Source organism: Cucurbita pepo, chromosome 1 (assembly GCF_057944985.1).
Source record: "Cucurbita pepo subsp. pepo isolate OVF chromosome 1, ASM5794498v1, whole genome shotgun sequence".
Classification (NCBI taxonomy): Eukaryota; Viridiplantae; Streptophyta; class Magnoliopsida; order Cucurbitales; family Cucurbitaceae; genus Cucurbita; species Cucurbita pepo.
The window spans coordinates 11723800-11740613 of NC_141798.1; the positions used below are offsets into that span (position 1 = coordinate 11723800).

General features: G+C 36.9%; 1 protein-coding gene across 1 annotated transcript; it reads right to left on the reverse strand.

The window, feature by feature from the left end:
• Positions 1-10212: 10212 nt before the first annotated feature.
• Positions 10213-11327, reverse strand: LOC147794763 (aspartic proteinase CDR1-like). The gene is made up of 3 exons (XM_087122920.1): positions 11106-11327; positions 10738-10986; positions 10213-10590 (listed from the first exon to the last, which is right to left on the reverse strand). Exons 1-3 carry the CDS (start codon positions 11325-11327, stop codon positions 10213-10215), a joined length of 849 nt encoding a protein of 282 aa, XP_086979046.1.
• Positions 11328-16814: the final 5487 nt, after the last annotated feature.

Genomic DNA, 16814 nt, shown 5'->3' on the forward strand with positions numbered 1-16814 from the left:
TAGTTCGAGAAAAGTTACAAGCTGGAATCATCAAACCGTGTTATGTTTCGACCAAAATGCAATTGGCAGATGTTTTTACTAAAGCTTTGGGAAGACAGCAGTTTGACTTTTTGAAGGACAAGTTGGGTGTGATCGACATACACTCTCCAACTTGAGGGGGAGTATTAAGAGGATATTTTGGAGATATATTTTAATAATCAGTTAGAATATATCTGAGATAGTTAGGGAGTTGTTAGTATAGATTTGATTCACCGTATATTTTATTTATTTACAAGATTTAGTTAGTTATATATTTTTTTCTATTTTTAGGTATTAGTTGATAGTTTGTATCCTATTTAAACGTGGTAAACCGGAATGAAGATCATACTTTCGATCCCATTTCTATTTCTCATTCTTAACCATTCTTGAACATTCCACAAGATCTTCCTTAACTCAAACACAAGGTCAAGGCTTGTGGGAGCCTCTTGAAAGAAAATCCCAACAGAATTGAAGGAGTTTCAAGAATTCTCTCGTGATATAATTTCATTCTCCAGAGAGAGTGGGAGAGATTGATGTTTTTTTTTTGCTCAACTCGAGGGTCCTATTTATGAGGACTCTCGGAGAATATTTGTCAAATAATATATTTGCATATTTAATATATTATGATATTATACCTTATATAAATCATATTTAGATATTATAAGATATTCTAATATATATTTAATTAATTTGAATCTCATTCAAATTTAAAATATATTTTTATTTAATGTATCAAATACATTAATTGATTTAATATTTAATTGTATCAAATACAATAAATATATTTTTTCTTTAATATATCTAATATATTAAATATTAATTTGAAAATATATCTAATATATTAAATATTAATTTGAACCTTTCAAATTGATATGTTTTTCTCCTTTTATATTTAACATATCTAATATATTAAATATTAATTTGAACACTTCAAATTAAATATATTTTCTCTATTTATTAAATATTAACTTGACATTTCAAATTAAAATTTATTTTCTCATTTATATTTAATATATCTAATATATTAAATATCAATTTGAACACTTTAAATTTTCTTTCAAATAAATTGAACCTTTTGAGCTAGCAAGGGGATTTTGTGGACCTACATATTATAAGCTCCAATGATATAAAATTAATTAATTAAACTCTTTAATTAATTAATTTCCATTCATTAACGGTAGATCACTCCACTATAGACCTAGAGTTGCACTCTTATGCACTGTAGGACAAGTTATGTCCATCGATATAATCACTACAAGCAAGTCGATCATTCACGAGTTGTTCATAATTACAGCTGGTTCAAAAGTCCGTTTTACCCCTGTAATTACATCTTTCACCTTAAGTACCACTGATTCTCTAATGAACAATTTGCTTATGATCCAATCATAAACCAAGTCCCTATCGGGCCAATGAGAGGGTGGGGCCCCATTGTTCAAGTCCCGAAATCAGCACTTAAGAGAACAACTCATCTACTTTCCTTATATGGAAAGTAGTGAATTCCATCTCATGATATTATGTTCCCAACTCCCTATTTGGTCAAGTCCCTAAAATAGTAGGCATATTGAATGGGCTAAAAGAGTCATTCTCACCCATGTAAATTGAAGGACAAGCCCTCACACGTAGGAGTTCATAACTCACTCAAGATTAAGATCAAGTCGCATATGATCATCATGTGAAATATTAATTTCTCAATTAACGGATTTATAAAGAGAGATTAAATATTTCTTGGTCCAGTCTTATACAAACTCATTGTATAGGATACCCCCACTTACATGTCTCCACATGAATGATTTGAATCAAAACATTTGTAATGATTACAAACTGGATCGTATCAATAGTGTTACCGGGATAAGGCACCCAACCTTATCCGTATACTATAGACTCTTTAGGTTATTACTTGAACACGATCCTCTTGTATGTCAACCACATACTGTTCAAGATTACATTAATAACCTTTGATTTTCATACAATGGATAACAATTAAATTACAAATAAAATAATATAAATTATTGTTAAAAACTAAACAATTAATTACGAGGCTTTAGGGCATAAATCCCAATATGATGTATGCTATGTTGTGTACCCAACCAGAATATGCTATATTGCGGGAATTGTCAGCAGATATCAGTCCAATCCGGGACATGCTCATTGGACTGCCGTTAAAAATATCCTTAAGTATCTTAGGAGAACGAGGGACTATATGCTAATGTATGGCGCTAAGGATCTGATCCTTACAGGGTACACTGACTCAGATTTTCAGACCAATATAGATTCGAGGAAATCGACATCGAGATCTGTTTTCACTCTGAACTGAGGAGCAATAATACGGAGAAGCATAATAAAGCAAGGTTGCATTACTGATTCCACCATGGAGGCTTAGTATGTTGCTGCTTGTGAAGCAGCGAAAGAATCAGTATGACTTAGGAAGTTCTTAACTGATATGAAAGTCGTTCCAAATATGTATCTGCCTATTCTTCTTTATTGTGATAACAGTGGAGTAGTTGCAAATTCTAAAGAACCAAGAAGCCATAAGCGAGGAAAACATATTGAGCGCAAATATCACCTCATAAGAGAGATTGCGCAACGAGGAGAAGTGGTCGCCACACAGATAGCTTCAGAGCACAACATTGCTGATCCATTTACAAAGCCCCTCACGGCTTAAGTGTTTGAAGGGCACCTAGTGAGTCTAGGACTACGAGTTATGTAATCTAAGGCAAGTGGGAGAAAATGCATGGGTATGTGATGCCCTAGTTCATTGTATTTATGTCTGCATGGGTATGTGATGCCCTATCAAGTTTAGTCACTCACCGGATTCCACAATCCCGTTCTAAGGTCGGAGAAGACACTAGTGGTGGTTTGAAATCAGTTCGTGGGGAAAAAGAAATTTGAACTACAAAATGTTAGTATTCAAACTCATTGAGTTTTAATGCTTTTGAATAGTCATTTTGAACATGGGTATGTGATGCCTTATCAAGTTTAGGTCCCCCTGCTAGCTCATATGGGACTAAACCTTAGAATAGTGTGATAAGTGAGTTCTAGTGTTCGAATTCAAATTAGGGAATATATGGTAAATATATACGATATATTTAACCGCATTTTGTTTTAACTATGAATTAAACAAAAAGAGAGAATGGGAGATATTTAAATATGATTTAAATATTTTAATTATGAATAGGAATTCATAATGAATGTGCGGCGTAATTGATTGGGATTGACATTTGATTTAATGTTAAATATTAATTAAATTGTTTAATTAATCATTCAATATTATTTTGATTTGAAATTAATTATTTAAATTAATTGTTGAATTAAAATAAATTTGAAATTAATTATTTAAATTAATTGTTGAATTAAAATAAAGAAAGTCAAAATGTTGACTTCCCTTAATAGAAAAATCCATGTTTTGAGTCAGTGGAATATTGAGTGTCAACTTATGGTTTAACCAAACTTGTTGCTACTTGATCTCACAAATTTTAGTGAAATTTTGAGTGTCAAAATTTGGTAGTATCAAATTTGAAAGAACATGCAAATTTGACTCTGTAAACAGAGTGATAAGGTACATGGAAATTCTTGTTGAAAAACTTTGAGAAAATCTCTCAAAACTCTATCTTTAAATATACTAAATTCCTATCAAGTTTAGTCACATATAATAGCGCAAAAAATAAATAAAGAAATAAACAAATAAAAAAATAGTTAAAATAATAATATTAATAAATTAATAAATTAATTAAAATTAAAATTTAGAGAGAAAAAAAAAAAAAAAAAAAAAAACTTTCCCCACTCCTCTCCACCAACCTCTAATTCCTTCCCACAATTATCTCTTCTCAACCCCTCTTTGTGCCAGAAAGTAACAGTTACTGCAAAAAGAAAAAGAAAAACAATAATGGTCAGATTTACTTGAGTAAAAAAAAAAAAAATGCCAGTTGAGATTCACTCTAGATCTGATCAAGAAGGCATATATTAAATCTTCATTTTCTTTTATCCTATTTTTTTTAGAAATCACAACCAATTATAGTTAGATCTTCATTGAATTATTACAATGGTCTACCTTTGAGTTAGAAACTAAATATCAATCATTTATACGATTCTAGTAAATCAAGTCATATTAGTAATATTAGATTAAATTTTGGTTAGATTAGTAATATTAGATTAAATTTTTATCCGTAGCCAAATGAATAGATTAGATCCACCAAATTTGGAATACATGATAACAGAATTAAAAGGAAACAAATAAAGAAGAAGATTAGAGAATTCAAAACCAGAAACTAAATATAGAGGGAAAGGTAAATACAGAGGGTAAATATAGAGAGCAGTAGCCCAACTTAAATAGCTGTATCTACTTTCTTATACCATAGTAACCATCAAAAATAAGATTTTTAATAAAAATATAATTATAGATATATAACATTTCAAGACTTTTAACAATGGAACAATGTAAATTAAAGAAATGATGTTGTAGAGTTCAAACCTGAAACTAATGTCATGGGCTTATGGGTGCCTCGGATTTCAAAGGACGGAATTGAACTTTCATTAAAGATATATTTGTGACAACGACTTAAGCTAGCCAAGTAAGTGACCTTACTATCGACATGGTTATATTTGATGTTGACACGTGTCCCGTGGTTCTGCACGTGTCATATATATTGATATGTGTGAGTTGTCCGTGGATCGATATGCTTCTTATATGTTATGTATATGTTATAAAATGTGAATTGTATGATAATAATTACGGTACGATGTGTTCAAGGATATGTTTGAGATAGGATACGAGAAGGATGCACAAAGCGAAATGTAACGATAAGAGTAAAATACTTTCATGAAATGTTAAGGTTAGGTTACATACCGGAGTGATATGGATAAGAGAGATTGATGGAAGAATACGGTTAGGTTAAGGGTAGAAAGGGATAGGTTTGTGATAGATTGATGGAAGAATACGGTTAGGTTAAGGGTAGAAAGGGATAGGTTTGTGATAGATTGATAGAACGATAGCGTTAGGTTACGTTCACGTAATGATATGTCTGTGATAGGTATAAGAACGTTAAGGCTATGATAAGTTAGAAAACGATATCACTATGAAGTGTTTACGTTATGACTTGTTTAAGATATGATACATTGTGATGCAATATGTCATGGTATGATGTGTATATGATGAAATGTTATGTTAAAAGCCTAGAACGTTATGTTAGGTCTCTTAAATTGTGTGTATACAGCATGATATGAATGACATGAAACTACGATAAATGACATGAAATATAACCCCGTTAGAATTATGTATGATTTGAGAACTGAAGAATAAGAAACGATATGATATACCGTGTATGTAGGCATGCATTTAATTTATGTTGGAATTGTGTATACCGTGTTTCGGGTGCTTGATTGACGAATTCGCCCCATTGAGCGCGAACTTCGTGCTCTAGGTGCTTGATGGAGGTCATCGCCCTTTTGAGCCAGTATGCCTAGTTTGCATGAATTATATAGTATGGTGTTAGAAGACGATTGCATGCACACTCTGTTAATTGCTAGGGCCCATTTCTATGAAAAGCTTAGGGAATTATTGTTAGGAGCAATATGTCGCTTCAGCCAGATTTAATTTTCCCCTAGGAACTTAGCGGTTTACCACGACAAGAAGGTACCTCGGAGTGTTCATAGATTGCTAGCGTGAGAACGGTATCTATAGCTTCGTCGGAGGACTAAGGGTCCCTAATCAGTCCTTATTGCTCTTAGCCATTTCACATGGGAAATGTGTCCCCACGTCGTATAGCCCATTAGCTGCATAGGAACGGGTTGGGTCATGCCCCCCATAGGGGGACTATATGGGCGTAGGGGTATTCAGCACACCCCTAGGCTAGATACCATGTAGTCCCAGATAGCCATGTAGAGGTAGCACCTCATAGAGAGATACCGACCACATTAGCTTGGCGTAAGGAACCTTTAGGCGTTTAATGAAAGGACGATGAGCCGCTGAAACCCAAGGGACAAGCCCCAAGGGACTAAGATTAGAACCAGATGTCCTAGAACTGAAGTATGAAACCGTGAGAATTCTGTTAAATTAAGATGCGAAGAGAGCCTACAAGTAGGTGGTTTACTGAGTATAAATTTTTATACTCATTCCTTTCTATTTTTTGTCAGGTGTCGGTCAAGGTGGAGGAGCGTTCGAGAGCTGTGCGGTCACAGAGGGGGTCGTTCCAAAGAGTCAGTCCCTTTTTGGTCTTTTGGAGTCTTTTGCGAATTCCTTTTATATTTGTATTTTATTTCCTTTTTGTAAACTTAAATCCTCTTTTGAAATATTTTAATTTTATTTGATTTTCATCTTTTTATTTCACTCTTCTTTTTATTTATTTTTTCTTTTCTTTTTGTTTGTTTTCGATTTCATCTTTTTACTCACGATTCGATTTTTCGAAGCCTCCAAAATCGGGTCGTGACAATATGGGTGCCTTGCCTTTATCTGAAAAGTATAGTGGCACGAGGCTTGAGTATTTCTAGAATACTCAGTAAGTGACCCCCCTATCGGGGTTATGCAACAATCACATGCAATGAGATGATGGGACCTATCCTTCAATCTGTCTTCCTACGGTACTGTTCTAACGGATAAATTTGGATGTGTACCATATACTCTACACACAGCCCATACGTGCAAGTATGGGCTCATAAGCTAGTTCGCACACCGTTGGGCCACTTTCCTTGTCGGGCGAGCATACTCTAGGAGCTCATTAGGCTGGACACCTGTTAGAACTAGTAACCTGGATGTACGCGTCCGTACCCTCGTGATGGAATAGGGGTATCCCCCCAAATGCATGAGCACACATAATGCATGAGGTCCACTTTTGTATATGATATAAACAATGTGATCACTAAATTGTACATGTGGAGACATGTGAGTGGGGGCGTCCTATGCAATGGGTATTGCATAAGATCGGACCATGAAGAAAACTCAATAAGCCTCCCATTTCAGGTGTAAGTCTGGGTGAATAGCTAAGAACATAGGGTGTAAGATGGTATTCACTCCTACCCGCTTTTAGGGATAGTAGAGAGGTTGTTCTCTTAAGTACTGACTCCAAGTCTTTAACAAGGGGCCCGACCCTCTCATTGGCCCAGAGGGATTCGGTTTGGTGGTTGGACGATAAACCAATTGTTCATTAGAGGATGAGTGGGACGTAAGGAACAAGAAGTAACTTTAGGGGTAAAATGGTAAATTGACCCAGCCCTAGTTACGAACAACCTGTGAAGGATCGACTTACTAATCATGGTTATATCAAATGGACAGAAATATATCTATAGTGAGGGGAGTGCAACTACTAGGCTATAGTGGAGTATCCTTGTAGTTAACGAATGTTGGTTAACAAGGTTAATGAGTTCAGCTGGTTAATCTCGAATCGTTGGAGCCCATGATCTGTAGGTCCATTAGGTCCCCCTGCTAGCTCATATCGGACTAAACCTTAGAATAGTATGATAAGTGAGTTCCAAGTGTTCGAATTCAAATTATGGAATATATGCTAAATATATACGATATATTTAACCTCATTTTGTTTTAAATATGAATTAAACAAAAAGAGAGAATTGGAGATATGTAAATAAGATTTAAATGTTTTAATTATGAATAGGGAATCATAATTAATGTGTGCCGGAATTGATTGGGATTGGCATTTGATTTAATGTTAAATATTAATTAAACGGTTTAATTAATCATTTAATATTATTTTGATTTGAAATTAATTGTGGAATTAAAATAAAGAAAGTCAAATTAATGAAAAAATTCATGTTTGAGTTAGTGGAATATTGAATGTCAATATATGGTTTAACCAAACTTGCATGCTTGCTACATAATCTCACAAATTTGAATGGAGTTTTGAGTGTCAAAATTTGGTAATCTCAAATTTGCAAGAACATGCAAATATGACTCTGTAAATAGAGTAATCAAGGTACATGAAAATTCTCCTTCAAAAACTTTGAGAAAATCTCTCAAAACTCTCTCTTTAGATATACTAAATTCCTATCAAGTCTACTCACTCACTGGATTCTACAATCCCGTTCTACGGCCAGAGAAGACACTAGTGGTGGTTCGAAATCGGTTTGTGAGGAAAAAGGAATTTGAACTACAAAAGGTTAGTATTCAAACTCATTGAGTTTTAATGCTTTTGAACATGCTAGCTAATTTATTATAATTGATGTATTTAGAGTGCGAAAGATCCAAATTGCTTCCGCACCTATTATAGTAACACCATCATAGGATTCTCGTGCAAGGTCTCACAAACCTGTCGTGGTTTGGAATTCTGGGTTCTAGATCCGCTGGTAATCGTTTCGCATATCTAAATGCATGCTCTTATAAGAGGTATCCTAATTTAGGGTTCTATCTAGCCTAAATAGTCTCAAGCGCCCTATTCTAGGCTTGTAGTTTCCTCCTATTCAACAAGAAAGATAACACAAGCAATCATGCACTACAGTTAACATGCAACAATACATGTAATATTAACAAACATGCTCAAAGGGAAGATAACATCCACCTTCACCCGGAGCGCAGATTTTACAAGTTTCCCTTCCTCCTCATACATACATACATTATCACAATCTCAATTGAAACAGATACATAATCGAACTAGATTCCATCGATTTTCTTAATTAGTTCATTTCCATGGTTTTCACTCATATGCTAGGTTCGGCTAGCTAAGTTTATCGGTATGGTAGCATGCATGCTTATTCCAAGCAGTTCCTACAAGTACTGCTCGTGTGAATCCAAATGGTTACTTACTTGGTTGACGCGTGCCTTTCCAAGCTCGAGTTTCTTGGCGGAAAGGATTCCAAATATTCTAGAATTTCCTTGACAGGTCCTAATTCACATAATAATAGGGTAGTATCAAAATCGGGATGAAAAACAAGCAAACGGAGGCCGAACGGAAGGAAAACAAGTACTCACGCACTACACGAGCCGTGGAGAGCTTCCTACGCGCAGGTTTTACATGTGCATGTCCACGTGCGACTTCTCGCGCAGTCGTGGGGTAGCGCCCGAGTCGGAGCATCGATTTGGTTCGTGCGTTCTCGGGTCACGTGCGGAGCGTCGGTTCAGACTCGGGCCAACCCCAATCCGCTTGCCTGACACGTGTCACCTAGCGTGCGGGACACGCCTCACCAGCCGGAATGCGCCACGTGTCCAACACCGATGCTGCCGTGCTCCTCCGTACGCCAACCGATGCTTGGCGGCGTTCTTCTCTCTCCTGCTGCGTTTTTTCCAAATTTTCGAGAAACGTGAGTTTTTAGCATTCTCGATCCATTTTCTTTCGATTTTTATATCTTCCAATCCATAATCCGAATCACTTAACGAATATTATTGATCTCATATTCTATTTCTACCATATATTCTTCTTATATTGTTTTCGTAATCACAGGTCTTATTATTCGAGCTCGAATTTTCAGAAAAATATGAGTTCTTACCGAAAATCGTGTTTTCTTGAAACTCCGACTCGAACGAAAATCTTGACCGCTTTCACTCAAAACTTACGAAGATCACACTCCAGAGGGTAAAAGTCCAAGAATCACTCAAAAACCTCACTAGCACACCAAAATCTCGATAAACATCTCGATCTAGACATTCGCGGACTAATCTTAAGTTCTTTGACGTTTTTGATGAAATAGGGAGGTGCGATTCGTGAAAGCACCTTGCCTCAGACTACTGAAGGTTTAGGTTGAGGATTCTCAGATCTCCGACGTCGATTTTTTATTAGATCTTCTCCTCCAATCTCAAAACCTAATCTCCTTTCTCAGATCTCCAGCGTCGATTCCATCATTGTGCCTAAATTTTGGAAATCGTAAAAGGTCTCTTGAATTATAGTAAATTTAATTTTATTATTTCACAACTTAAATAAAAATAATTAATAATTAATGTCTAATTTTACTTTAAAATTTGTTACGGAAAATTACTAAAAAGAAATCAAAGAATATTGACTAAAGTAGAATATAGTTGTGCATATATTAATAAATGCTTTCCAAAATTTTATGAATAAAACAAACTAAACCTCAGATCAAAATGTTAGGAGAAAAGTAATAATAGTTATAAAATAGCGTGTTGTTTTCCTAGGCCCAAAAATCTCAACCAATTTTTGGTGCAATCAGTGGGCTTAAACGACAATGTCATATTGTCAATATCATACCCAACCAAAAAACTTCGCCATCATACTGTTTCCGATGAGTGCGTCCTTGTCGTCAACGCCCATCGCGGTGAAGCAAAAGGACCCATCCGGCAATGGGCTTTGACGGGATATGCCGCCAAACTTCGGCAGCCAATCGTCCGTACAATTCTTTGGGGAGGATAGACAGGGGCGTGCCGATATCGAGAACCGCATTCCCCTTGGTCGAAGGTCCCGACGTACTGTATAGAATGAGGGTTTTTCTGATGGAGATTCCCGTGATGGTGAGAGAGTAAGATGTCTGGTCGGATGGTCGAACGAGTTGGGTTGTGATGACTCCGGGTCCTTTAACTTCAGAACACGACCCGATAGAGAGGCTACTTGAGATTTTCGGGTCGGTGTTGTATGGCATCAGACAAGGGGAGAACTTTATGCCGCCGACCCATGGACCTATCTGTGAATATGAATTTACATTAACTATAAGGTTTTGAACTTTATAGTTATTTGAATAAGAATATAATTAACGGTTGGTTTCACTATTTAATGCGAATAATGTTTTTAAAAATATTAATAATAATTGAAAGTGATAATATATATATACCTGAGAAACGAAGGAAATCGCTCCTCTTCCAAATCCGATCAATCCCATTTCATTGGCATTAAACGTTCCACTATTATTATGTCCGCAACCAAACACCACCCCCAGAAACGGTGTCGTCACTCCAGACCTCGAAGTTACAGCCATTTTTTCAGTCGCCAATTTTCCCTGCGTAGATCCGCTTCCATACCCATAGTCGTACTTACACGTGTCGGTGCTGGAGCACGCCGCATCGGACCCCCTGAAATGGCACTACGGTGACTTGCAAGAAAAGGTTCGAAAGGTTGACGATTTCGAAGAGTCGTAAATCGGATTCGTTTGTCGGTAACATTTCGCACATGGATGACACTGAGCCCAAAATAAATCACTACCGGTGTCGAGGATAGCATCACCTCCGTCGGCGGCTTTCCGACGACGATTTTCACTATAAATTCGCTGGTTTCCGACCAAATTTGTGATTTGGTTGCCATTGGTGAAACATTGCCGGGTGAGAGACGGCGGCGGATGAGTTCCAGCTCGAGACCACAGCCTTTGCCGGCAGTGGACTCGGCGATGGAAAGTAGTGCGAGAAGGAGAAATATGGTAGGCGCCATGGGATTGCATGGATTTTAGATTTCTTTGTTTTATTTATACGCGTGAGAGAGATAATGACGTGGAAATTGAAATTATTACGTAGAACTAGGAAAGGACGGCCATGTTTTTGGTAACCCTCGCTGTTTTTTTTTTTAATATAAAAATAGAATGTTATTTAAGTATTTATTTAGTTGTTTCTATTTACTCCGATCGTATTAAATTTTCATATTTCCAAGCCTTTATTAAATTTAGTTTTAATCTAAATAAGGAAAACAAAAATATTTAAATAGGAGTATATTTCTTATTCTATTTTAATAATTATCTTTGAATTAAATAAAACTATGTAAACTTTTCAAATTAACTTGAAAAAAAAAAACATAGTATTTCGATTATTAAAAATAGAATCATTTATTTAATTTAACTAATTAAATAAATTTAATGTATTGCTCGATGATTAATTAACAATTTATAATCACGTACATTTATTTATTTGATTAACTATAAATCAAATTTAGATCTAAATAATGTTATTCATAATTCTATTTTAATAATTATCTTGGAATAAAGGAATTAAATAAAACTATATAAACTTTTGAATTTATCATAATTAATTAATTAATTAATGAAGGTTTGTTATTATTAATTATAACTTTAATTCTAGAAAGGAAAATAGTTTAATAACGGGTCCAAAAAAAACCTAAACTAAAAGAACAGAATATGAGTATGTTAATAGTCAAAGTTAGTAAGGTTGGGAAAAGTTATAAAATTGTGATAAATAATAATGAATGCTATATTTTTAATTTTTAAACAAAAACTCATATCAAACCACGTTTTAGAACACAAGGGTAACTTCAAAATTGTTAAAATCATTTGAAGTTAATCATTCATATAACCAATTATTATTTAACTTTACATTTCATAAAAATCGATTTTGAATATTTATAAGAATATTAATTTTGAATATTCATAATTATGTTATTGTCACGACCCAATTTTCAAGGCTTCGAAAAGCCGAATCGTGACTAAAAAGACGAAATCGAAAAAAATTAAATTAAAAAGAAAATAAAATAGAAGATAAAAATCCGATAAAATTTAAAACAAGAAAAGGAACGGTATGAATATTTCATCAGTTTTATCGATGATTATTCAAGATATGGCTATATTTACCTAATGTATCACAAGTCCGAAGCTCTTGAAAAGTTTAGAGGGTTGTTTCTATGTAACAACCCTAAATTTTACCTATTTAATCTAAGGTCGTTACTATACCTTGAAATGCGGAATTTACATTAAATGGACTCTAATTATAAATGCGCCTTACGCTGACCTTTTATTACCTCACGAAAAACGAATACAAGGGAAAGAAAGAAAAAAGAACAACACCGAAACAACTGTCTTATACTACCCTAGGGTTTATTATGCGATTACAAATCAACCTATTCTAACCTATACTAATTATGCAAACGGGAATTCAACCTAAACTAACCTATTCTACGAAATGAAAAACAACTATCCTATGCATGTGCCATGGTCCCAGGGTGTGCGATGCCGTTGTCGATCTCACATGGGTGCCTTGCCTTTATCTGAAAAGTATAGTAGCACGAGGCTTAAGTATTTCTAGAATACTCAGTAAGTGACCCCTATCGGGGTTTTGCAACAATCACATGCAATAAGATGATGGGACCTATCTTTCAATCTGTCTTCCTACGGTGTTGTTCTAACGGATAAATTTGGACGTGTACCATATACTCTACACACAGCCCATACGTGCGAGTATGGTCTCACCAGCTAGTTCGCACACCGCTGGGCCACTTTCCTTGTCAGGCTAGCATACTCTGGGAGCTCCTTAGGCAAGACACCCGTTGGAACTAGTAACTGTCACGACAGCGCTATGCAAAGCATAACGATCGTTGTCCTGCCATTGGATGTACGCGTCCGTACCCTCGTGATGGAATAGGGGTTTCCCCCCAAATGCATGAGCACACATAATGCATGAGGTCCCCATTACTTCTACTTTTGTCATTAATAAATATAACCCCACTATCATATTTCATGCTTAACATGTCATTTCTCATTTTCAGTCTACTTGTCATACATATTCCTAATCGGGTTATATTTCAAACAATTTACCGTGTTTCATGTCATACGTTTCATGCTGTTTACATTCAAATATTTCATACAATCATGCCATAATCATTCAAGAACACCATAAACGTCATAAACACTAAATATCACTTCATGCTAAACATACATTCAAATTCAAAAGGTTACGCATGTAAGCACAAAGGTCTAGAAGACAATTTCATGACACGTGCGAATCCACGAGCACGTGCCAACATACAACAAACAACGCGTAACCTACGACGAGTGAGCCACTTACTCGATAGGCCTTAGCCGAAGTACTCCCTAAAATATCAACGTAAGCTCCTAGCTCCTCAAAAACGTCCTACGCTTCCGTTGGTGATTGGTTCCTATTGGATCATTCGACACCTTTGTTAGTATTTCACAAACATAATTAATTTTCAACTTAAATTTGTGAAATACGACATTAAAACGATCTATTTTACCTTAAACGGGGTCGAAACTAAGTCCAGGAGGGTCACCTCGGTAACGTCGTTACGACGTCCTTTTTCCCTCCCTTTTTCTCTGTTTTCGAGTCTCCTTCTCCCCCTAATTCCATTTTTGGTATTTGTTAGGTTCGTAAAGGCCTAACACTCTCGGATCTGAGAGGATTCGGAAATCCAACGTTCTGTCTCCCTTGCCCGATAGTGTACAACGTGTAGGACTTGTCTAAATCTACCCCTGATGTGTGTAAAAGTTTCCGAGATTACTTTTGTTGCGTAAAACGAAGGTTTCGACGTCGATTTCATAGTGTTTGGCTTTGTTGGAGCTTCGTCGGATTTTCTCACTGTCTTTCTCATTTTCACTATTTTCCTTCTCTGCAAGTGTCTTTGGGGGTGGCTGAAGCTCAGGTTTGGTTTCCGTGGTGACCCCGACATCGGGCGTCCTTTGTGGGTCATATGCGAACCAAAAACTCCAGCGTTCACCAGAGTTTTCGGTCCTGCCGACGACCGTTTTTTTTTATCTGATCTGTTACATTATCTACCCCTAAAAAGATCTTTCGTCCTTGAATGTCTCAAACTCCTGGATCAATTCAGAATATTTTCCCTTTATTTCCTCCTCTCGTTCCCACGTCGCTTCATCAATTTGGTGGTTTCGCCACTATGCCTTGACGAACCCTATGTTTCTATTACATAAGGCTTTCACTTCTCGGGCTAGGATTTTAATCGGTTTCTCCTGATAACTTAAGTTTTCCTCGATCTCAAGGGGTTTGTAGTCAATCACGTGCGTAGGGTCTGAAATATATTTCCTTAACATGGACACATGAAATACACTGTGTACGCTCAAGAATGAAGGTGGTAAGGCTAGTTTGTATGCTACTGAACCTATTCTTTCAAGAATTTCGAACGGTCTGATAAATCGGGAGCTTTGCTTCCCCTTACATCCGAATCTTAGAACACCTTTCATAGGAGCTACTTTTAGGAACACAGGGTCCCCCTCTTCGAACTCTAAGTTCCTACGCCTACTGTCGGCGTAGCTCTTTTGCCTACTTTATGAAGTGCGCATCCTTGCTCTAATTTTCTGTACCGCCTCGTTGGTGATGCGGACCAGCTCGGGTCCTTCCAGTTCTCGTTCTCCCACTTCATCCCAGCACAATGGGGATCTACACCGTTTTTCATACAACGCTTCAAATGGTTCCATCCCGATGGTTGCTTGGAAACTGTTGTTGTACGAGAATTCCATTAAGTGTAGTTTAGTGTCCCAACTCCCTGTGAAATCCATAACACATGCCCGAAGCATGTCTTCCAGGATTTGGTTTAATCGTTCTGTTTGGCCATCAATTTGTGGGTGGAAGGCGGTGCTAAAGTCGAGGCGGGTACCCAACTCTTTTTGGAGTCCGCACCAAAAGGCCGACGTAAAACGCGGGTTCCGATCTAACACTATAGACACCGGGACTCCATGCAACCTCACAATTTCTTTCACATACAGTTGAGCCCAGTTGTCTACTGTATATGTCGCCTTACCCGATAGGAAGTGTGCCAATTTTGTCAGACGATCGACCACTACCCAAATTACCGTATAGCCCTTTAGTGTCTTGGGTAGGCCTACTATGAAATCCATAGCAATATTTTCGCATTTCCATTCCGGTATACTTAGAGGTTGTAGTAGTCCGGCGGTTTTCTGCCTAGGGGCTTTTACTTGTTGGCACACCAAACATTTACTCACGTATTCCGCGATATCCTTTTTCATAATTCGCCACCAGAACTGTTGTTTCAAGTCTTGATACATCTTTGTTCCACCTGGATGTATCGAGAAGGGTGAGTTGTGTGCTTCAATTAGAATTTCGTTCTTTATTTCGCTCACCAGTGGGACACATAAACGTCCTTGACATAATAGTTCATCATCTGTTGACTTAGAAAAACCGTCCACTGGGCCAACTTTCAACTGGTCTAGGATTTTCTTTAGGCTTGGATCCTCACGTTGTGAGTCTATGATCCTCTATTTGAGCGTGGGACGCACTATCAGTTGCGCTATTTGGGCTAAAACCTCCTTGGTTACTACCGCTATGTCAGCTCGTTCGAAATCAGCTCGCACTCGTGGCTCCCTTGTGATGAGGGCCGACGAGTGTATTGCTTTTCGACTTAGTGTGTCAGCGACTACGTTTTCTTTTCCAGGGTGGTACTGGATATCTATGTCGTAATCTTTTACCAGCTCTAGCCATCTACGTTGTCTAATGTTCAATTCTTTTTGTGTGAACAAATATTTTAGGGTTTTGTGGTCTGTCTAAATTTGGATCTTTTCGCCATACAGGTAGTGTCGCCAAATTTTTAACACGAACACCACCGCCGCCAACTCCAAATCATGTGTAGGATAGTTTTTCTCATAATCCTTTAATTGGCGTGACGTATGCGCAACAACCTTGCCATGTTGCATTAATACACAACCCAACCCCTTTTTGGATGCATCACTGTAAATTACGTATCCCGCAGAGCTTTCTAGAACTATGAGCACTGGGCGGACACTAGTCTTTGTTTTAGTTCTTGAAAGCTGGCCTTACAAGTATCGTTCCACACGAAAGGTACGCCTCTTTTTGTCAATTGGGTGAGAGGCGAGGCTATTCTAGAATAGTCCTGGACAAACCTTCGATAGTAATCCGCCAATCTCAAGAAACTTTGTATCTCGGTGACTGTAGTTGGGCCTTTCCATTTCGTGACGCCTTGTATCTTGGTGGGATGCACTAAAATTTCATCTTTAGACACTACGTGTCCCAAGAACGAAACCTGTCGTAGCCAAAATTCGCACGAGAATTTGGCATACAACTTGTTCTCCCTTAAGATAGTTAGGGCTTTGCGGAGGTGCTCTTGGTGTTCTAGGTCCGTTTTCGAATATATCAGGATGTCGTCTATGAACACAATCACAAATGAGTCTATGCACTCCTTAAATACTCG